Source organism: Notamacropus eugenii, chromosome 4, assembly GCF_028372415.1.
Source record: "Notamacropus eugenii isolate mMacEug1 chromosome 4, mMacEug1.pri_v2, whole genome shotgun sequence".
In the NCBI taxonomy this organism is placed as follows: Eukaryota; Metazoa; Chordata; class Mammalia; order Diprotodontia; family Macropodidae; genus Notamacropus; species Notamacropus eugenii.
The window spans coordinates 87,641,877-87,666,570 of record NC_092875.1 but is presented as its reverse complement, the minus strand read 5'-3'; the positions used below and the strand labels follow the sequence as shown (position 1 = coordinate 87,666,570).

The 24,694-nt window shown below is 40.5% G+C and overlaps 1 protein-coding gene across 6 annotated transcripts in view; it reads left to right on the top strand.

Annotated features, from left to right (window-relative positions):
• The window catches only part of ARHGAP39 (Rho GTPase activating protein 39), a 444,016-nt gene that overhangs the window by 332,319 nt on the left and 87,003 nt on the right, over positions 1–24,694 (top strand). For all 6 annotated transcript variants that reach the window (XM_072602781.1, XM_072602780.1, XM_072602779.1 and 3 more), the window contains one exon: positions 16,918–18,331. In XM_072602781.1, coding sequence (XP_072458882.1) covers positions 16,918–18,331 — 1,414 coding nt within the window. The remainder of the gene's footprint in view (positions 1–16,917; positions 18,332–24,694) is intronic.

Below are 24,694 nucleotides of genomic sequence, written 5' to 3'. Positions count from 1 at the left end.
TGGCTTCAGAGCCAGTGTTCTTTCCACCTCACCAAGTTGTCACCGGGTGTCAGCTCAGTATATCATAGACACTGCCACACAGATCTAGCGTGTATGCCTGGGCCTTTTATTGTGGCTTTTCCTAATTGAGGTGGACCTGGTCACATTCTGGTTACACTGGCTGACCTTTTGAACTTAAATCAGAGAAAACAACAATCACATCTTCCAAATTGTTCCTTTGGCGCCCTTATTAGAGACAGAATACTGGGCTCAGTAGAACCTGATTCATACCCTGTGTGTAAAAATAACCTAATCCTTTGGATTTTAAGAACAAGAAGGAGAAGAAATCTCCCATGTTTTGGTTCAGAAAACAAGTAGTAATTCCTAGGAAAGCCTTCTGTGCTTGGTGTCAGGATACTTAGACTCACCTCCTCAACCTAACAGTGTATTGTGTGATCTTGAGGAACCTACCTTTCAACAACATGAATTATCTTCTTCTATTGTAGTGATACCTCTACTGCCCATCTCACTGGGCTTGGAGTATTAACTTTGCAGAGTTTAAATGTAAAGTATTTGTTATTGTATGATATTTCTGATGGCCTTGGGAAAAATTGCTCTACCCAGTCCAAAGGCATCTCTCTCCTTTGAATGGACCCTGAAGATAGAATCATAATAGTATGGAGCACTGAATTTGGAGTAAGGAAGTCCTAGCATATTTAACTAGCTGTGTGATTCAGAGCAAGTCACTTAACCTCACTGAGCCGTGGTTTTCTGATCTGTAAAAAGAAGTAGTCATAATAGCACTTCATGAGTTCACAGGGTTTTTGTGAGGAACTAATGAGTTATAATGTATGTTAAATTATTTTGTAAACTTTAAAGTGCTATATGAATGCAAGTTATTATTAGTATTACTATGGTATTAGAGTGTTGGATTCCAAGTAAGTCAGCATCACCAGAATTTCTTTCCCTCATAATGTGGAAAGTATGCACCATTCCCTGAAGCAGTGAGAGGGAAGGAAAAAGTAGTTGGAATAACATATGATTTCTTTTTTGTTAATTTCCTTTTGTCATCAGAAGTCATCTTCTACTAATTATATCCTCTGTGGGGAAAACTACCTTATCTATACTTAATTTGAATTATTAATGGCAAGTTAAGTAGTGAAGCTATTGATTTTGCTCTGAGGTTGTATGGTACTGAGTTCCCTTTCCTGCTCCTTGAGTGGTAACCTAATCTCTGTCCTAGGATCATAGATTTCAGGATGGAAGAGACCTTAGAAATTATCTAATCCAACCCCATTTTGCAGATGTAGAAATATTTCATAGGAAGGGCAGCCTTCTGTCAGCTAGAAGCAGAGACCCTAATAACTAATTGACTTGATTTAGTGATAATTTCATCCTTCCAAAGGTGGAGGAACCAATAAGGAAGTTCTATTCTGGATCTGGTTCTCTCTTACAGAGAATAACTGCTTGCTGGGATGGAAAAAATGAAAATCTTAGTGGAAGCACCCACTCCATCCTAGAATTTGTGATAGAAAAGAGATGAAATCTGGGCATGATCTAACATACACCTTAGATTTTGAGAAAGCAGATTTCAGAGGGAAAATAGGTAGGATTACATGGACTTAATTGCTTTAGGGTAGTCACTTGCTCAAAATGAAATCCTGAAGACATAGAGGAAAACAATTCCAGGGAAAAACAGTATTTGTCTAAAGAAATATGCATAGGGAATTCATTGACCAACTTAAGTTTATAAAAAGAAATTAGAGAAGATGGAAGCAGGGGCCAAATAACAGTAAATATGAGTGTTGTATGGTTTTGTAAAGATAACTTCAGGAATGCTAGGAGCTCAGGATGGACTGAGGCTGGTGAGGAAACCTACGGACAATAATAAGGGGACTTGGCAGGGGGTGGAGGAAGGAGCAGGGAGGGAGGCAGTCGGGGTGACACAGGTGTAAGTATCTGAGGCTGGCTATGAATGCAGGTCTTCCTGATTCCAGGACAGGTGCTCTATCCACTGTGCCACTTTAGCTGCCCCAGTAAGGAGACTTTTAAAGCTCCATTTAGAGAAAAAGAGTCAAAGAAAGGATAAAATTTTTGCTGCTGGTGAATGGGATGTTGATAACTGAAGCATAGAGAAGGCAGAGCTATTCAAGTCTTACTTTGTTTGTTTTCTTTGCCAAGGAGAATGACCTTATTGGTCACTGGAAGTGATTGAACAAAAATGACTCACAGTTAGAGAGCACCTACTAGCTCTTGATCTGCTCACCTGACCTAAATTAACTATTCTATCCTTAGTTGATAGATTCACGTGATTACTGAGTCACTGTATAGGATTAAGAGTCATGGAAAGCAGGAGAGAAACCATAAGATTGGAGGTCAAATGGAGTCATGATTTTTAAAAAATAATATCATGACTATATTGACTTATATTTTGAGCTTGACTTAGATTCTGGGAAAATACCACACAGTACATTAAATAGATCATTGGCAAACATCCAGAAAAGAAGGCAGTGATTACAAAGAGTCACCATGGTGTTATTAAGACTAGCTAGACATATTGATTAGCCTAATTTCTTTTTTTTAATGGGATTACTAAACTTGTAAATGAAAATGGAGTAGAATGGGAGGAAAAAAACATTTAATAATCTTACTTGGATCAACACGCTGTACTAAGCACTGGGGATACAAACAGAAAAGCATGACAGTGCCTGCTTACAAGGAGCTCACATTCTTGCTGGAGGAGACAACACATCAAGGAGGAGTTATTTGTGTTCAGTTCATGACAATTGAAAGGCTGAGAAGTACTTAGGCAGAAATATTATATATATATTATATAATACATAAACTAATATATAGTAATATACAGACAGCAAGGTCCTTGGGGAATGATGGCAGGACAGATAGTCCACTGCCAAAGGGGAGAATAGGTGTAAGTGTTCAGGTGTTGTGGGGCTCTGGGACATCTCTGGTCGAGGTAAAGATGTGGGGATCGTTCATTATCAAGCTAACAGTAGGATGTCTTGCATTTAATGGGAACTGGGCAGTGGGACAGAGGGTTGGTTAGGGAAGAGAATTGCCTCTGGCTGCTCTCCCCTCACTTACCCCACTTCTGTCTCCTTTTTTCTTGCAGTTCCTTGTTGGGCTAGGGGAAACTCTGGAATGCCATATACCTAGATTTAGCCAAGTTTTTGATAAAGTTTCGGGGGCCGTTGCCAGTCATCTTGACCTCTGGCTTGCCACTGGACTCCGATGCTTCTGGAGGTGACAGTGAGACTGATGATTTTGCACAGACGCTGCCTGACTTAAATCCATTTCACTTGAAAGTAACGACTGCACTCTCCTGATGTCATTGTTTCTCTTTGAGAATGAAGGACAGCTCCTGTGGAGTAGCCCAGGGACCTATGTTTGGCCATGTACTGTTTTTTAAATCATTTTTTCACTTTATTTTTTCCATTTTATTAATGATGTAAATAAGGTCAGACATAAAGACAACACAGAGCTGGGAGGGTAGCCAATCTGGATGGCAAAGTCAGGATCCAAAAGATACTGTGACAACTTGAATCAAATAAGATGGAATCCATTGAGGATAAATGTAAAGTTTTATATTTTAGGTCCAACAAAGCAAAAGCAACTTCAAAGGTATAATGTAGAGGAGAAGTGAAACATCAGTTGTTCTGATAGGAATCTCTAGGGTTTAATGGTCAGCAGACTCAATATGAATAAACAGTGAGATATGGCAGCCAAAAAAGCTATGAATCAATAGATAAAACTTTTGTTAAGTACTTAATATGTTCCAGGCATTATACCAAATGCTGAAGATTCAAAAATAAGCAAGCAAGATAGTCCCTTCCCTCAGAGAACTTACACTGAAAAGCATAACATAACACATAAAAAGCAAGGTTAGAAAGCGAGGGGGAAGTAAGGGATCCAGTAGCATGTCAGTGGCTAGGAAGTGAAGTGGAAATCTCGGTCCTGGCAAAATTAAGTGATAGCTCAGCAGTCAGAGCCCAGGGTTGTTTCAGGGGCAGTTTCAGTGGGGCGAAGGTAGAAATGATAACCTAAAGTAATAGAAATGGCTAAGTGAAATGGAGACCTAGTTCAGTGTACCATAGAGCAGTCTTGGACTGAATTAAAAAAGGAATAAATTCCAAGAATCAGGGGAATAAATAATATTTCCATCATACTTTACCCTCATTAAACTGAATCCAAAGCACTGTGCTCACTTCTGAGTGCCATAGTTTCAATTTTTTAATTAAATTTTACATTTTTCAGTCAGCAGAAATACACTTCCTCTCCTTCCCACATGACCTCAATTGAGAACAAAAGAAAAACAAAACCCATGTTACAGATATGTATAGTCAAAACAAATTCCCACATTGGCCATGTCCAGAATAATATGTGTAATATATACGTGTGTGTGTGTATACAATTCTACACTCGTGAGCCTTTCACCTCTGTATCAGGAGGTTAGTCATTTGTTTCATCATTATTTCTCTACAGTGATGGTTACTCATCATAGTGATCAGAGTTCCTAAGTCACTCAAAGTTCTTTGTCTTTACAATATTGTAATCATTATATAAATTGTTCTCCTGATTCTATTCACCTCCTTCTCTCATAGAAGTCTTCCCAGGTTTCTCAAAACCGTCCCTTTTATTATATCTTACAGCACAATGATATTCCATCACATTTGTATATCATGACATATTCAACCACTCTTTAATTGATGGATTTGTTGTTGTTCAGTCATTTCAGTTGTGTCTGACTTTTTGTGACTCCATTTTGGGGTTTTCTTGGCAAAGATACTGGATACTTTGCCATTTCCTTCTCCAGCTCATTTTACAGATGCAGAACTGAGGCAAACAGGGTAGTGACTTGCCCAGGATCACACAACTAGTAAGTGTCTGAGCCTGGATTTGAACTCCTAAAGATGAGTCCTCCTGATTTTCAGGCCCGGTACTCTATCCACTGTACCACCTAGCTGCTCTTATTAATTGATGGATACCCCTTCCTTTCACAATCTTTTGTCACCCCCAAAAGGAGCTTTTATAAATACTTTTGTACATCCTTAGGGTTCGTTTTACTTAAGACTAATCCCTCCCTTAATTTACCCTACCAGTAATATCCTTTTCTCCCTTCTCTTTTTTCCCCTCTTTTTTACCTGTAAAGTGAAATGTACTTTTCTACCTGACTGTATCTGTATATGTGTCTTTTTCCTTCCTTTGACCAGTTCATATTCACTACCATCAGGTTCAGGTGTCACCTGCTCCCCTCCTTCCTATCTGTTTTTGTAGAATGCTACTTGTACAACCAAATTTTGTGAGATTTTTCCTAATCTTCCTTTCCTTCTTCCCTTCTTCCCTCCAGTGTATTCCTCATCCCCTCTCTTTCATTAAGATCTTCAGGATATAACAGAACTACTGCCACATCTTCTTATAATTAGACTCTGTGACCCCTGATTATGATAGAATTCAGAGGAGATACATGTGTCATCTCCTTATATTTGAATGTAAGCTGTTTAACCTTGTGTAGTCCTTCATGATTGGTCACTCATGTTTGCCTTTTATGTTTATCTTAACACCTATGTTTAAACTACACAGTTTGCTATGTGACTCAGGTCTTTTCATCAAAAATACTTAGAAGTCCTCTATTTCATTAAAATCCTTTTTTTTTTTCTGTAGGATTACACTCAATTTTTCTGGCAAATTTATTTTTTATTGTAAAAGTATATTCTTTGCTTTCTGAAATATTATATCCCAAGTTCTCTGTTCCTTTATAATAGTGGTATTGTAATCATGTGTAGTCTTCACTGTAGCTCCTAGGTCCTTGAATTCTGTCTTCCTGTCTGCTTGTAGTGTATTTTTCTTTGACCTGGAAGCTCTGGATTTTAGCTATCATGTTCCTGGGAGTTTTCCTTTTTTAGTTTCTTTCAGGAAGTGATCTATGGGTTCTTTCTGTTTCTACTGTGCCCTCTGGTTCAAAGAGATCTGGGTAGTTTGTTGTTGTTGTTTTGTGGGGTTTTTTTTTAAGACAATCAGGGTCAAATGACTTGTCTAGTGCCACACAGCTAAGTGCCTGAGACTGGATTTTAATTTGGGTCCTCCTGACTCCAGGGCTAGTGCTTTACCCGCTGTGCCACCTAGCTGCCCACTGGGCAGTTTTCTTTTATTATTGCCTGAAATGTCATGTTTAGACAAAATCTAATTGCTGCCTCCTTTGTCTGAGCTCTGCAAATTCCTGACATAGGTTTAGTTCTGAGAAAGAATAAATTGGTTCTATGAGCCAGCTGGGAAGCTCTGCTGGTTGAGCATGACAGAATTATAAGTTTCCCTTTGAGCTGGGATTTCTTCCCTGGTTATTCCTCTGTAGGTTTCAGATTGGACCAGAGGTTAAAACTGAGACCCTGCTGCTGGGGTCCCAGCCACACTGCTGCTTCTTGTTTCTGACCTTGTTTCTCTTTCACAGGCTAGGGCCCACAATCACTCTTTACCCTAGAACACCCCACCTTGGGTGCAGATTACCTCCTCAATTCACCCTGGGTAATAAGTAAAAAAAACCTTTCAGTTGGCATCTGTTCATAGCCTCTCCCTCCAGTGAAGTGCTCCTGGCCAACCCAGTCCCCAGTGTCCATGGACCTCTCTTCCCCATATGCTGACCTGTGCTGGAAAAATTAATTACTCACTGTGACTTTTTCTTGGATTTCCCCATCAGGAGTCACTCTAGTATATTTTCTTTCTTTTTTTCAATCTATTAGTTCATTTATTTTTAGTTTTCAACATTCACTTCCATAAGTTTTTAATTTTCTCTCCCTCTCTCCCCAAGACAGTATGCAATCTGAAAAAGGCTCTACACATACATTCCTATTAAATACATTTTCACATTAGTCATGTTGCATAGAAAACTTATAATGAATGGGAGAAACCATGAGAAAGAAAACAAAACAGAAAAGAAAATAGTCTGCTTCACTCTGCATTCTGACTCCATAGTTCTTTCTCTGGATGTGGATGGCATTTTCCACCATGAGTGCTTTGGAATTGTTTTAGGCCCTTGCATTGCTGAGAAGGGCTAAGTCTATCAAAGTCAGTCATCAAACACTGTGGCTGTCACTGTGTACTGTGTTCTCCTAGTTTTGCTCACTTCACTCAGCATCAGTTCATATAAGTCTTTCCAGGCTTCTCTGAAGTCTTCCCCTTCATCGTTTCTCATAGCACAATAGTATTCCATAACATTCGTATACCACAACTTGCTCAGCCATTCCCCGATTGATAGGTATCCCCTCAATTTCTAATTCTTGGCCACTACAAAAAGAGTTGCTACATATATTTTTGTACAGGTGGGTCCTTTCCCCATTTTTATGATCTCTTTGGGATACAACCCTAGAAGTGGTATTGCTGGATCAAAGGGTATGCACTTTTTTTATAGCCCTTTCTAGTGTATTTTCTATATCTGTTAGGAGTTTGGGAGGTGAGGATCTTGGTATACCTCTTCCTATAATTCCATCCTGTGAGTTCTGTCCCCAGTATGTTTCAGAAGGTTGTGATTCAGAAGTTTCAGAAGGTTCTATAAGTTTACGAGTATCCACAGGCATATCCAGGATAATGAGGAATCTTGAGACCATGACATTAAGATTTGTTGAAGAGAGTGGAGCCATTTAGATTGGAGAAATCCAAAATAAGACCTGCCTTCAAGTATTTGAAGAATCACTTCTAAAAGGGATTGGATTTGTTCTGTTTGACTCCAGAGGTAGAAAATAGGAAGAATGGGCAAAAGTTACAAAAGAAGCAAATTTAAGCTTAAAATCAAGCAAAACTTCCTAATAGAACTTTTCAGAGGTATGCAGTGGGCTGCCTCAAGCCATGATAGCTCTCCTTCTTGGAGGGATTCAAATAGATGCTGGATGAGCATTTGTGAGACATATTATAGTAAGAATTCCTTTGTTACCAGGGATAGTCCCTTCCATATCTCAAATCCTGTGTCTCTGTGAAGTGGCTTGATCAGAGCCACACACCTTGTGATGTATAAAAATGGCCTGGTTGAAAGTGACAGACATAGCTCATGTTTTCCAGTAATCTGCCTTCAAGGATATGTTATAGGCACAGACAATAGGGAGTGGCATGGGGCTTCAAACCTAAGTCCTCTAGCTCCAAATCCAGGCTTCTTTTCACTACATCATTGTGGTTCTGCAGTAGCACTTTCTGTGCTCTGTGATAATTAGCATTTGAAACTTTTCTTTTCCTCTTATTCCTTAGCCAGATCTTTTAAAGGCATTAGTCAACCTGACAAGGCATTTGCCATGGAGAAACAGTGTTAACATTGTAGAAAGTGCACTGGGTGATTTGAAGCCAGATGGACCTAGATTTGAACTCCAGTACTACCGTTTACTCCCTCTGTGACCTTGAGAAGTCATTTAAGTTTTTTAGGCTTTCAGTTGTCTCATCTGTAAAATAAAAGATTCTGGCTAGATCATCTCTAAGGTTCTGAGACTTTTAAGGTCACAAGAGTAACTGGAATATGTACAGAGCTGTGCTGGTAAATGTTTAACAACTGGCTTTCTGGGAGAGAAATGTGTCCCTGACACATTTTTAAGTTTAATCTGCATTATTAACATTTTTCCATCATTTTCTTAAGTTTAGACAATCGATAACACAACAAATAAAGTTCTGATTTGTAGCATCTTTCAATTTCCAAGGTATAAATGCTTACATTGAAAAAAATAACAATATGCCCAAGCCTGTAAGATATGTCTCCAGTACACATCTGCTGGATAGGCTCCCCACATCTCTTGTATTGAAGACCAGTTAATAATCATCTGCTGTTAATTTTCTTGCTGTAATCCAGAGCATGTCCCTGTGGTCTTCATTCTGAGAGTCAGTTTGATTTTTTTTTTTTTTAAATTAAAGGGGCCATCCCTTGAGTAACTACTTAAAGAAGCCTATTCATTGAATAGGTATATCTTACTCAAAGTGAGAATGTGATAAGACCTTAGCCTAAAGGGGCCAGGGTCTCACATTGCACCACACAAGTATCAGGCCACTGGACCCAGAAGGCCCCAGAGAAAAAAATGAGATTGGTGACCTTACACAGACCTCCCTCACTAAAATCAAAGTCAACTGCAAGTCAAGTCATCATGTTGATGTCATGGTCCTCTTTGAGAACGAAGGACAAACACAACAACAAGTGATATGGACAATTGAAGAAACAACCAAGGCAGTGTTTTTGACATTCAGTGGGAAAGGATCAGAAGGTTAATAGACAGATTATGCTGAGATTGTAATGATTCCTATGTATAAATTATTAATCATGAAAAAGCTTTGTTTCATTGCATATTCCAATTAGAGATAAAATACTAGCCTGCAGATGTGCCACTAAAATGTTAGTTATTCGTCAGATATTGAAAATGCATCTCCTGAGGTTCTCTCTGAATCTAAGGTAGCTAGAACTGTGGGTATGGTTATACTTTTTCAGTCTGTAATGTGCTTTGGATGAAGAAGCCACAGAGATTGTCCACCAATGCGTTCATCTTGGTTATAGTGGTTGTTATTGTTCAGTTGTTTTCCATTTTGTTCATCTCTTTGTTGATCCCATTTGGGGTTTTCTTAGCAAAGATACTGGAGTGGTTTGTCATTTCTTTCTCCAGCTCATTTTGCAAATGAGAAACTAAGGCAAACAGGGTTAAGTGATTTGCCCAGGGTCACACAGTAAGTGTCTGAGGCCAGATTTGAACTCAGGAAGATGAGTCTTTCTGACTCCAGGCCCAGCACCCAATCATTCCCTCAACTACTAAAACTATTCATTATCAAGAATTCACTCATGGACTCCTATAAAAGAACCTATATTTTGCCCATAAAAATCACTCCATTCGTTAAAGTCCTATTCAGATGCCTTATCTTGATGTGTGTGTGTGTGTTGGGGGCAATCCAGGATTCTCCGGGGCCCTGGCAGGACCTCTTAGACTGAATGGTTTTGAGTTTCAGACCAGTGATAGAGGCTGTATACCTGTCATTCAAGTATAAGCCTGGTAACTTCCTGAGAGCTATCTGAATTTTAAAGCACTTAGCACCATGCCTGGCACATAAGTATTATATAAATATTACCTGTTGTTATTGTTGTTATTATTAAGGTGATAATTCTGTTTTTTAAATTAATTAATTAATTTTTAGTTTTTGACATTCACTTCCATAAGATTTGAGTTTCAAATTTTCTCCTCTTCCCTAAGACAATGTGAAGTCTGATATAGGCTTTACTTATGCATTCATATTAAACATTTTCATGTTAGTTATGATGTAAAGAAGAATTAGAATTAATGAGAGGAACCATGAGAAAGAAAAAACAAAACAACAAAAGAAAAGGAGAACAAATGGTGTGCTTCTATCCACATTCAGACTCCAAAGTTCTTTCTCTGAATGTGGATAGCATTTTCCATTGTGAATGTTTTGGAGTTGTCTTACTGAGACATTACTGAGAAGAACTAAGTCTATCAAAGTCAGTCATGGTACAATGTGGCTGTTACTGTGTACAGTGTTCTCCTGGTTCTACTCATTTGACTCAGCCTCGGTTCATATGTCTTTCCAGGTTTTTCCACTTGCTCATCATTTCTTATAGCACAATAGTATTCCATTATATTCATATACCACTACTTGATTGGTATATATCCCCAATTGATGGACATCCCCTCAATTTCCAATTCCTGGCCACCACAAAAAACAGCTGCTATGAATATTTTTGTGTATGTGGGTCCTTTTCCCATTTTTATGATCTCTTTGGAGATACAAACCTAGAAGTGATATTACTGGGTCAAAGGGATGCACAGTTTTATGGCCCTTTGGCCATAAAAATTGTTCTCCAGAATGGTTGTTTCAGTTCACAGCAACGTATTAGTGTTCCAAGTGTAACCCACATCTTCTCCAGCATTTATCATTTTCATGTTTTGTCATGTTAGCCAATCTGATAGGTGTGATATAATACCTCAGAATTGTTTTGATTTACATATCTCTGATGAATAGTGGTTTAGAGCTCTTTTTCATATGACTATAGATAGCTTTAATTTCTTCCTTTGAAAACTGTCCATACTCTTTGACCATTTATCAGTTGGGGAATGACTTGTCTTCTTATAAACTTGACTCAGTTCTCTATATATTTCAGAGTTATATTTTATATATATTTTTTTATCAAAGGCACTTGTTGTAAGAATTCTTTCCCAGTTTTTCAACTTCCCTCCTAATCTTAGTTGCATTGGCTTTGTTTGTGCAAGAACTTTTCAATTTAATGTAATCAAAATTATCCATTTTGCGTTTCTTAATGTTCTCTATCTCTTGTTTGGTCATAAATTCTTCCGTTCCCCATAAATCTGACAGGCAAACTATTCCTTGGTCTCCTAGTTTGCTTTAGTATCAATCTTTATATCTAAATCATGTACCCATTTTGATTTTATTTTGGTATATGGTGTAAGATGTTGATTTATGCCTACTTTCTGCGATGCTATTTTCCAGTTTTCTTAGCAGTTTTTGTCAAATAGTGAGTTCCTATCCCAGAAGCTGAAATCTTCGGGTTTATCAAACAGTAGATTACTGTAGTCATTGACTGCTGTGTTTTGTATACCTAACCTTTTCCATTCATCCACCACTCTATTTCCTAACCAGTTCCAAGTAGTTTTAAGGATTGCTGCTTTATAATTCTATTTAAGATCTAGGCCACCTTTCCTTGCATTTCTTTTCATTAATTCCTCAAAGTGATCATTCTTTCAAGCTACATAACTGTGGAAGGCAGTCTACTAAGTTATGGAAGTGTTACATTGGTGGAAGAGGTACCCACATCAGTGACACCCATGAATCATTTAGTATTTGAATAGGAAGCTATCCCTCTCATTGACTTTCCAATCCAACTTACTTTAGCAAATATTTATTAAGTGCTTCTTTGGTGCCCTAATATACTTAGTGCTAAGAGGAATAGAAAAATGCAAAAGGATAATGAGCACTGGAGGGTACCTGGGTGGTACAGTGGATAGAGATCTAGGCCTGCACTCAGAACGACTTGATTTCAAATCTGGCCTTAGACATTTGTCAGCTGTGTGACAAGTCGTTTAACCCTGTTTGCCTCAGTTTCCTCATCTGTAAAGTCAGCTGGAGAAAGAAATACCAAACCAATCTAAGCATTTTTGCCAAATATGTCCCCATGGGGGTCATAGAGAGTCAGGCACAACTGAACAACAGCAGATGACCACTGGGCCCCAGGGGCCAGCTTGGCCCCTTCTGGAGCAGCTGAAGAGCAAGGCTTTCCCTATTTGTTTTTTCTCCTTCCCTTTTTCTCTCCTGTTCCACCCTATCACCTTTCCTAAAATCTTTTTATTTCTGGTCAGTTTTTGAACTCAGGCCTCTGTATAGGAACAATCATTGTGTTTTTGTTACCTACCAGTCTGAAAGGAGGATCTCCTATGTTGTGCCTCACATATCCCATTACTGGGCTGAGATAGAACTCTGGTTCATATGATGGCTCCAACTCTGTCCTTGAAATGAGGAGAAAGAGATAAAAGGAAAGTTCTAGCACAGATGGAAAGCAGGAGTTAAAAGTCATTCAGTAAGTGTTTAATAAATACCTATTCTGTGTCAGGCACTGTGCTAAGTGCTGGGGATAAAAGAAAGGCAAAAACGGTTCCTTTTGTCAGGGAACTCTATGTCTAATGGGGGAGACAAAATTACATAAAATATATTTTTAAAAATAGGTACATACAATATAGAGACGGAATATATGAAAATTAATCTCAGAGGAGAGGATAGAGGCAGGAAGCAAAACAAATCTAAGCCTTCTTTTGCATAAGAATCCTTCCAATACTCAGGTCCTATTCTCATTGAATTCACAGTCTAGCAGGGAGTTATGGGTACAGTTATCCATGGACGTGCATCAGATTATAGCAAAGAAGTAAGGGAGCAGATCCCTCCAAAGTTAACAAAACAAAAAAAACTTAGACCATATTGTTGGAAGTGTTGTCAGCCAGTAGACCAATAGATACAATACTGGGACTCTTGTATCTCAGTTAACGGATTCAAATAGAGATCTTCAGAAGTCCCTTCCAAATTTGCTGTGCTATAATTCTGAGCCCTTATTGCTGCATTGTAGTCATGGTGCATTTGAAAGAAGAGGTAAAAGGATCAGCACAGGATCACAGATTCAGAATGTTTGTTCTGGAATAATGGACCTTTATCTAGTCCAGCCCTTCATTTTACAGAGGAGTAAACAGGCTTAGAGAGGATAATAACTTGCTTAAGTCAGTCTCTTTCACATAGCCAAGATAGAAGGAACACCAGGATTCCTCCTCGCCCTTCTCTTCTTGCTGAGCCTCTGGTCTGGGTAGCTCCAGGTTTATATGTCCTGTAACCTCTTCCTGGATCTGCTGGCTTCTGTACAACCCCTGCTTCTCAGGCAGCTGGGGCCACCATTGTTGGATTCCACAATCCATCTGCTCCCCAAGGCAAAAACATCACTTTTTTTGTCCTGTCCTTGGTTCAAAAGAGGACCTTTAACAGAATATTCCAGCCAAAATGAGAGCTAGAATGGGCATTTGGTTCAAAGGAAAAGAAAACCACTTACTCCTGTGTAGCCTTTGACACAGAGTATGCCACATTTGAAGCCAAAGATATTGAGATGAATCTGTTCTTTAAAATTCCACAAGGCTACAATTTAGAATAGCAGCAGTAGCTATATTAAAGCAAATAGACAGGCTAAGATATAAATAATATTGGGACAGTCTTAGCCCTGACCAGGAAGGATTTAGATCTGAAAGAACCATTTAACATGAGCTAGTCCACATCCATCTCCCCTTCATTTTACACATAAAGAAACTTAGTCCTAGAAAAGCAAGAGAATTTGCCCAAGATGGGACAAATAGGATAAGCTGAAATTTGAATTGACCAGATCCTCAGATTCCAAAGCCACTATACTTGTTTAACCCCCTACTCTCTCACAATGTATTTCCTAGAATGGGGACATTTCTGAGGTGACCTGTAGTTCATAAACCAACATCCAACCTGGGTGCCATTAGAAGCAAGGGCATCAAAGTGAATCTGTTTTCTTATTCAGATGTATATTGGACTAAATAAACCCTGATTTCCCTTTTTGCTCTGAGGTTTAGCATCAACAGTGACTTTGTCTCCCCCTCTGATTTCTGGGAAATTAGAACTAACATCTATATGATCTGAAAGTGTAATACAAATATGAATTATTACTTCAGTTATTACTTTGGCCCTTTGATATAATTGGTGCAATTGTTCTTTCCCCCAGTGCAGATCACAATCTCTATCCTTTTTTCTCTTCTTGTGTAATTATTGCCAATTGCTTATTGCAGTAAATCCTCTAAAGAGATTTAAACCAACATTTTAGAGCCTTTCCCCTTTGGTTCTTTTAATATCTCAGGGATACCAATGCAACATAGCATATGTCCAACTGCCATCCTTCACTTTAACTAAGTGACCGGCCCACCTTATTTTCTGTTCTTACATGTCTTTGATGCCAATCAGTCAGTACACCAACAGTGTACTAATTTCTTGAGATACAAAGAAACCTCCACCTTCTAAAAAGTTTATTCCCTGTTCTTAAGGAGCTCACAGTCAAATGGGGGAGACAACACGAAAACAACTATGTACAAACAAGATGTAGGCAGGATAAATTAGGAGTGGTCTCAGTGACAAGGTACTAAGATTAAAGAGAACTGTTAAAGACTTCTTGTAGAAAATAGAACATTGGCTGAGAATTGAAGGATGCCAAGAGGTGAAGATGAGGAGGGAAAACATTCCAGGCAGTCCAGGAGGATGGCCATTGAAAACAGTCAAAATCAGGAGAAAGACTGTTGTCTGTGAGGAATAGTCAGGATGACGATATGATTGGATCACAGGGTGAGGGGTCGGAGTAGGATGTGAGAAGACTGGCATACTGCCACCAGTGTTGTTGTAATAGTTCTTCCATCATACAGTAGGTGATCTTTTTTCATAGGATTTAGAGGCAAGGAACATTAGAGACCATCTAATTCAGTGCCTTCAAAATTTTGCAGTTGAGGAAATGCAGGACCAGGGCGGTTGTGACTTGTAGGCAGGTGCCATTACCAGCCATGCTGTCTCAAAGGGCCCTTCCAGCCCTGTGAGATTAAAGGGAATCCAACCTTATTGCAGGCAGAGGCAGGCTTAGCAGGGTACCTGCTTTGACTTTCCTTAGTTACCTGATATTCTGCAGACTGGTTTAGTCTTAAAGGGGGAGAAAATGGGGTCCAGTTTGGAAGCTGGTTTTTTCCTATTTCAGGTAGTGCTCTCTCTGTTACATTTGGATGTTTTCTTAAGGAGGAAGCTTCTAATCAGTTTTAGATCCAAAGTTTACATTATCTGAATGGGAGCATAAGACTTTTTGTCATCCAGGATCCATGTCTGAGGCTGTCTGTACCAACATGTTACACACTAGTCCCCAGAGAAACTGTCATCTGTGATAGGAATGTTACATGTAAAATGGAGCCTAGAACTGGTTTCCTAAAGCTAAAACAAAGCATTTAACAAAAGTTCTTATCCTGCCCTCTTTTTGCTTCTCATGGTCAGAGAAGTATTTGTAAAGCACAAGGCCTGGCACAAAATGGGCTCTGTCTAAATAAATGCTCATCCCCTGCCCCCTTCCTCCTTAGCCCAAGACTGGAATGGAGCAGAGGTGTCAAACTCAAATAGAAAGGATCTTTATAGTCCACTAGTGACTTAGAAAACTATCACCCCTGCTCTCCCAGTGTTCTGTCCCCTCCAGCCCAAGAACCAAGACTTCTTATCCAAATTTTGCAGCTCACAGAATTAAGTGAACCTGTGCCTCATTTAGGAATCCCTGTCCAGATGTCAGCATCAAAAAAGATCAATTCTGTATGTGGAAAAGTAATCACAAAAAAAGAAAAAGAAAAAAAAAGTAATCACCCTGTGGGGAAAAAGCTAGACAGGGGCATCCTGAATGAGTGAATGAATTAATGAATGAAGCATGTATTAAGTGCTTACTGTGTGATAATACTATGTATTAGCACTTAGCACTGTGCTAAGCACTGAGGATTAAAATACAAAAGTGAGACAATCCTTCCTGTTTAGGAGCTAGCTTTTTAATACGGGTGGACTTAGAGGAGACTTATAGCCAGGGAAGAGTGTTTTTTCCATCCAGAAAGTCACAGAGGGTGAGCTGAGTTGACACACCTTTACCAGAAGCAGTGGTAGCATTGATTTTATTATTGTTCTAAAGCAAGAGAGGTGGGGAAAGGGCACACCTGTTGAGTCTAGGCAAATGGTAAAAAAGGATGATGTAATCTGAGGTGATGCCATATAAAGGGCTCACAGGACAGCATAACCCAGGGTGGGAGTGCCACCACTGGGTAGTTCAGCTTCTCCAGAGCATGGTCTATGAAAGTCTGGGTTAGAAGGTACAGGAGCTGCAGGATCAGTGTCAAGATGAGCTGGGCATAAATCCTGGAGCAGACTGTTCTGGGTGGGCCTCTACTGAGTGAGCTTTCCCTCTGCACATTTCTCAGAGCATCATATCTGGACTTCTTTGACATTCTGCCTGCTACCAAATATTTGTGTACCTGTCTCAGTCTTCCTATTAGGTTATAAGCTCCTTGGAGGCAGAGACATCTTATTTCACCATTGTATTCTTGAGCATAGTGTATTGCACATAGCAGGCATCTAATAAATAAATGGAAATTATTTTATATTTGAGTTCCAAGGATGAAATTGGGGGAAAGAAGAGAGGTTGCCTTATTTATTGTTTACATTTGGGTCCTATTTGTTGCTATTATCCACAAAAGGAAACATGGGGGCTACAATGGTTGAACAAATGCTGATTGTTGTGGGTGTTAAGAAAAGCTATGGATCAGCCACTGACCTGTCTGCCTACTTATTTACCCTATTAGCTAACTCTGTCTTTCTGTTTCTCTTACCTAGGACCTCCTCCTTGCGCTGGAATACGGGGACCAAAGAACGGATGCTCATCAAGGTGACAGATAGGGAGCCAAGCTTCCTTATGCACCAGGGAAATGACTACCCCACAGACAACCAGCCAGGGCCACGCTCCCGGAGGCCTTCAGGTGGTCAACAATCCCCCAACCTACAGACCTTTACACCAGAGCCTGACAACTCAGTCTTCTTCCCTGAGAGGAAGCCATCACCTTTCTTGAAGAGGGCTGAGCACGTTGGTAGTTGTTCCCCTTTGCTGGGCCGAGGGGACCGTGACTCATTTTGTTCCCCTCTCCAATCCCAACACCGAAAGCACTCAAGTGAATCACAGCCATCTTCACCCCGCTATGCCTATGAGCCACCCCTCTATGAGGAGCCCCCCATGGAATACCAAGCCCCCATCTATGATGAGCCCCCAATTGACATGCAGTATGAAGCAAGTGGCAGCTACAAGGCAGGTTCCCCGCAGAAATCACCCATCCGTAAGCCCCACCCCTTCCTGCAATCACCCAAGCAGACATCCAACTCCCCCTACCAGCAGCTGGTGCTCACCAAACAGAAATGTACTGACCGCTTCATGAGCCTGGAATATAGTCCTGCAGGCAAAGAGTACGTACGGCAGTTGGTCTACGTGGAACAGTCTGGCTCCAGCCCCAAACTCAAAACAGGCTTACACCACAAGTACTCCCCCAACCCCATTGGGGGCTCCTACTCCCTACAGCATAGCCCCTGCCTTGTAAGGGATCAACGTCTAGAGATTAAGTCAGGAGACTACAGCAGCATGGAGGGATCTGACTTCAGACATGGACAGCCTGTTTCCCAGCTTCCACATGGGGAGGACTCCATGTCCTGGTCCAGCCAACAGGATACCATGTCTTCAACAGGTTACTCTCCTGGCACTAGGAAGAGAAAAAACAGGAAACCTTCTCTGTCACAAGACCCAAACACTTCTTCAACTGATGGCTCAGGGGATCGGGATCTCCTAAGTGAGCAGCTTGGGAATGAAGACCGACCTTTGTCAGGTCCTAGCCGCCCACAGATGAACCGTACAGAGAGCAAGTCAATGGAGGCAGACATGGTACGGGGCTTCCCTGAGCCCTTCTTGGCACAGGCTCGGCTGGCCTGGGAGGCCCAGCAGGCACACTACCATATGAAACAGCGTAGTAGCTGGGATTCCCAGAAAGATGGTTCTGGCTATGAGAGTGATGGAGCCCTGCCCCTCCCCATGCCTGGACCCGTAGTACGTGCATTCAGTGAGGATGAGGCTTTGGCACAGCAAGAAAACAAGCACTGGAAGAGAAACACTTTTGAAAAGCTGGGGTTCCCACAGATCCTATTGGAGAAAAGTGTCTCTGTTCAGACCAACCTGGCCTCTCCAGAGCCGTACTTACATCCATCTCAGGTAATCCTCCAAAGGAGACCAAGGCAGGGGAGGGAAAAGGAGAGTAAGTTCCATAGAAACTATGCCACTCTTGAGTGGTCAAGCTTCCCAAACTTCCAAGGGGTGTTCTCTACCTTCCCCTGGGCTAAGCAAACACTTGGAAAGTGATCCTGTGAGCAATGGTTTGCTGTCAGCTTCCTGTGTATCTTCTATTCAGTGTTGTATTCTCACTGCTCAGATGCTTAATCACTGTCTGAATGTCACCTTGCAATTTCCAAAACTGTGCCAGAGGAGGGCAAGTTCTGACAGGTGCCACCAAATTAGAAAGTCGTCTTAGTAAGACCCTGGCAGTAGACTGCCTGTTGTCTGAGGACCAGCCTAAAGTTGAATAGGCTTTTCACAAGGAGAGAGGTTGGTTACCGAGGAGCTGATTTTTTTTTTAAATCCACAGCAATTCACAACAGCCATCTCATAGGACAAAGAGATACTGCGGTCTGTGTTGGCAGATAGAATATCCACACATAGAACCACAGACTATTGGAGTCATACAGTAAGTTCTGTTAGCCTTCCTGGGTGCCAAGAAAGAGTAGCAAGAACCTGGACCTCAGCACCCAAAAAAGTTTTAGTGTCTGCTAATCATCCCTGTGGCCAGTACCACACTCTGCAGGGAAGTGACCCTTTCAAACATTTATCTGCTGCTTTAACCATGACACTGGTTATGGTGGGCACGCGTGGAAAGAGCACTGTCTTTGGTATCCAAGCACCCCAGTTTGAATATTGACTCTGCCACTGAACAATTTAAGTGACCTTTGCCAAGTCAGTTAACCTCTATAGGCCTCAGCTGCTTCATCTCTAGGGTCCTTTGAGCTCAGATCTGTGATCCTTACTGTTAACCTGAAAACTCATTAAGAGAAAAGGCAACAGGCTAAATGCATACATTTTATGATTTAATTAATTAATTTATCAATTCCCCATAAAGAAAACGGTTACATAGCGCTATGGAGCCAGGATCAGAACTGGCTGCCTTAGTACAGAAATTGACTGGCTTAAGTACATTTTGCCATGAGGAAGGAGTTCTCTTAGATAAACACATTGCAAACAAAGTGGTGTCAGTTGGGTTTTATGATCCTAAGCTATAGGCATCTTCTTTCTGTAGCATGTCTCTGTGATTTAAGATAAGGAAAAGGTCCCATCACCCAGATAACAGACATCCTGTCCTAAACAGGCCTTAACAGAGTTTGACAAAAGCTGAAGTTACAACCCAGGCCTTATCACTAAGATGCCAGAAGAAGGGTCTGGTAAGGAAGTCCCATTTGTTTGCTTGACATCAAAAGGTATCCTCTAAGTTAAACAAAGGAGACTATTAGGTCCAGACTCTTCTTAATCCAAACTTTGGCCCTTATTAAAGTCTAAAATTTATATTAAACATTAACATTACTTACACATCTGTAGTGATGCCAAATAGAAGGGTAGCATTGCTGAAAGTGACATGATAGTTCTGCCAGTATTTGAGAAAACTCCTGGGTCTTTAGAAAGAGTGACATTCTGTAGCTTTTTTCCTTCCTTGTAAACTGCCGTAAGGAATATTTTTCTTCAGGTATGACTAAGTTAGGCTAGATAACTCGAGACTCCATGAGTTTGTGATTCAAATATTTATTATTGTAGTAAAGGATCTATAATTTGACTGCTGAGTTTCACCAAAGGTGGAGCTAACAGATTCTTTCCTCTAGTTCCCTAACCAAGTTGACTTCCCTCTTACTCCAGAAATTAATAATGCAGATGGTGGTGCCAAGGCATTCCAGGCAGAGGTCCCATGGGACCCCTAGAGGCTGAAATGCAAATGTAACCATCAGACAGCTCTGCTAACCTCAGTTCTCCTTCTACCTGTTTCCTTACCCCCACCTCATTGCTAGTATGTGTAGAAAGAGGATTCTGAAGCCAGCACCCCATTCTTCCATTAAACAACCATCTCATGTGCACAATATATCTATAAAGGTTCCTAGTCTCCTAGATTCCCTGCCAAGCAAAGCTCTGTAGGAACTAATGAGACCAAGTCCCTAGCTAGGAATCCAGGTGTCAAGGCTACCCCACTACTTACTAATAGCATCCTTAAAGAACTTGATACCTAAGAGAGATAGCAAAGATCCTCACCACCTACTCCCACGCTCCAAATGACTGGACTCATGGTCCCTGCTAAATTCACTTTATCAGAGAGCTATTAAACTGCTGACTTGACCAAGTGAATGGTACATTTGGATTCTCATTCTGGCAGTTTATAGTGTGATATAGAGTGTGAGGGGAAAGTTGAAGCTAGCCTTGTGTTACACTGAGACATATTAGATTAAATAATAATAGCTAGCATTAATATAGCACTTTAAGTACTATACATACATTATTTCATTTTATCCTCACAACAACCCTGGGAGATAGTTGTTATTACGTTCCCCATTTTACAAATAAAGGAACTGATGCACAGAGGTTAAGTGACTTGCCTAGGGTCCCATAGCTCATAAGTGCTTGAGTCAGGATTTAAACTTGGGTCTTTTGACTCCAAAGACCAGTACTTAATTTAATGTGCCACTTAACTTCCTGTTTTGTAAGAATCATTATATGCAAAGCACCGTGTTAGGTATTAGCTTTACAAAAACAAAAATGAAATAGCTCTTGCCCTCAAGGAACATACATTTTGCCAGAGGAAATGGCATTGCATCAGATTGGGAAGTTAGGACTAGAAGCACCAAGGCACGGTAAGAAAAGAGACATGGGAGTGCGGTTTTGGAGCACACTCAACCATGGAAGTGATGCTGCAAGACAGAGCTGCCAGTGGTGAGCCAAGGAACCTACAAAGGGCTTGTCATGAAGGTCAAAACCACAGAAGGGAAGGCGGTTGTTCACAGGCATGTAGAGGTACAGCGCTGGAGGGAGAAACCAGGGTGCTGGATACTGCTGAGGTATGACAGTGAGCCAGAACCTGGGGTACACAGCAGCACAGTGAAAAATACACTCGACTTGGACCTTGTCAGAGGACCTTGGTTCAAATCCTGGCTCTATCCCTACGTCTGTTACCTTGGGCAAGTCACTAAACCATTCTGGGCCCTCTGAGGTCCCTTTCATCTTTGATCCTAATGATAGTCCATTAAACTAGCAGTCACAGAGCTCACAGGTACTGGGAGTCACGTCATTGATTTAGATATGAGACAGTAAGTCAGAGAATAGATGACGAGTAGAGATGATGCCATGTAGAATCATAGACTCTATCACAAGAAGACACTAAGTATTGAGACAATCCCTGCCCTGAAAGCAAGCATATCCCATAATGTCTGTTGTAACAGGAGCCAATAGGTGGTGCATTTTTGAGTCATAACAAGTATGAAACAAAATGTAAAGGTCCTCCCAGAGCCTTAGAAGTGGAAACCACTGAGCTACATACAGATCAGGCCAGTAAATGAACTGGACTGGTTTAGGGAGTTGAGAATCTGAGCTCACGCTGAGTTTCAACCTTGGGCTAAGAAATGTGGCTTTGAGTAATACCTAATCAAGCATATACTACAAGGCTGTAGCTGAGGCCTTGGTGGGCCACAGAGAGAGCCTTTACGTTTTACCCTTTCCCCTAGTTTCCCACAATCCATTAATTTTTTTTAACTTCATCAGCTTAGAAATTCTAGAAAGAGGAGTCTCAGGGGTTAAAAAAAAGCCTTTGAACATGAATTTCTAGTTACATGGGGCCTCTTTTCTCACATTGTTATAGCCAGGCATACAGCCAAGGGATGCTTCTTTTTCATGATTATATGTATCCCTTATTAAAACCCTGCCACAGGCACCAGAAGTATGGGAGAAAGAGTCCCATGGGGAAATATTGCCCTCAGACTAGGAAGAGAAAGAAATAATTGTTGAACTGAATAGTGCTGATGAATGCCTTCATCTGTGGCCCTGAAGTGTGGTGAATGACAGTTCTGAAATACCTTACAGCAAATTTTATATAAACTTGGATGCAAAGTTTACTGGAATGATGAAGGAAAGCACTTGGAGACTCTGAGACAGAAAACCATCCCTCAACACTTCCAAGGTGTGTGACCCTAATCCAGTTATGTAAGTTCTGAACCTGTTTCATCATTGCCATTCATCCTGGAAGGAGGTCTCTCAAGGATCTGTCCTTGGCCCTGTTCTGTTTAGCATTGTTATCCATGACTTGACTAAAGGCACAGATGGCATACTTATAAGATTTCAAGATGATACCATGCTGGGAGGATAAACATGCTACATGATAGTATGCAAAAAAGAGCTTGACAGGCCAGGACCTTAGGCTAATACAATGAAATTTAATAGAGATAAGTGTATAGTCAAAGAAATGAGCTTCACAAATTCAAGATGGGAGAAGTATGGCTAAACAACACTTCATGTGAAACAAAAAGATCTGGAGTCTTTAGAAGTATACAGTCTCAATAAGAATCATTAGCAGGGTATATCTACCAAGACAGCTGGTGAGGAGGTAGAAAAGTCCATAGGGGAAGCTGAGTCAGGAATGAAGCCAGTGTGACTGGGGCACCTTAGGAGAACCAAAAGCACTGGGTGAAAGTTACAAATAGGCAGATTTCAGTTCAAATTCCCACATGGAGTTCTGTTATGAGAGTTCTCCAAAGACTGAAAAGCCACTTACCAGGGGTGCTAAAAGAGACAGTTCCTTTTAAGGTACAATTTAAATTTTATAGTCTTTGAAGCAGCTCCCAACTTTGTGATTGTTGGGAGGGAAAAGGCACTTGTGAAATTTAAACACTATGGAAAAGTGAGTTGTTATTGTCTTTGATTTCATAGCCTTTAGTATGGCTCCAGCAGTAGATTGTGCATTGGATTAGCTAAGTAGTGTTGACCTGAAAACTCGGTTAGAGAAAAGGCAACAGGCTAAATGCATACATTTTATGATTTAATTAATTAATCAATTCCCCATAAAGAAAACAGTACATAGCGCTATGGAGCCAGGATCAGAACTGGCTGACTGAGTACAGAAATTGACGGTCTTAAGTACATTTTGCCATGAGAAAGGAGTTCTCACATTGTAAACACATTGTAATTGGGTTTTGTGATCCCAGGCTATGGGCATCTTCCTTCCTTAGCATGCCTTTGTGATTGAAGGTAAGGAAAAGTCCCATCACCCAGATTGCAGACATCCTGTCCTCAACAAGGACAGGATGAAATTGTTCACAACCCAAGGTGTAGGCATCCTCTAAACAAAGGAGACTATTAGGTCCGGACTCTTCTTAATTCAAACTTTGGTCCTTATTAAAGTCTAAAATTTATATTAAATATTAACAGTAGAAAAAGGCTTATCACTAGATTAAGACTATTTTTTGTCTACTGTAACTCATTAAGTTGCTAAGATATTAGTCTATACTTGTAGAGAAAGTGTTAATGGTAACTAACATTTATTGATTTAAGATTTACAAAACCCCTTCCTCACAACAGCCATAGAAGGTTTATAATAAGCACCAGAGTTATAGTCTCCATGTTACAAATTATGAGACTGAGGCTCAAAGAGCTTCATAAAATCACAAAAAATTATAGTTGGGACCTCAGAGGTATCTATTCCAACTAATTTCCCCCCACAAGGGGCCATTCAGCCTTCTCTTTCCTGGTGAAAAAAACCCACTAGCTCCCAGTCTATTCTACTTTTTAACAGCTCTTAGAATTTTTTCTCTTTACATTGTATCAAAATTTGCGTCTGGTTTCCATCCATTGCTCCTACCTTTGCTGTCTGCAGAGCAAAGCTGGATAAATATGATTCTTCTTCCATATGACAGCCCCTTTTTTAAAAATTATTTTTTATTTATTTCATTAAATATTTCCCAATTGCGTGTAAAAAAATTTTAACAATCATTTTTTAAACTTTTGAGTTTCAGATTTTCTCCTTCCCTCCTCTTTGCCCTTCTGGACTTCATTGATATAGAGAAAGATGGAAAGTTTCTGAGCAGAGAAAGTAAAGCAATCAATCAAAATGATTCATGATAAAGATGAAGTCTCCTGAGGACAGGACAGGCCTGGCAACAGAGAACAAGTGCTCCCCATGGCATTTGTGCTTCAGAAGCCTGGCCTTGGAGTTAGGAGGCTTGTGTCTAGATCCTAGCTCTGGCATTAACTGTGACACTGTGGACAATTAATCTCATCGTAGTGTCCTCAGAAGAGCTCTCACTTGAGTCAGAGAACTTGAGTTCAGATCTTCCCTCCATCACTTAATACATTGGCATCCAACATCTCAGGATTTCAGTTTTCGTCTCTAAAATGAGGATATTGGACTAAATAGCTTCTAATGTCCCTCCCAGCTCTAAATCTGTGATCCTGGGATCACCCCACAGCTCAGTTGCCTCAGTTCTAAAATGGGAATAGTACTTA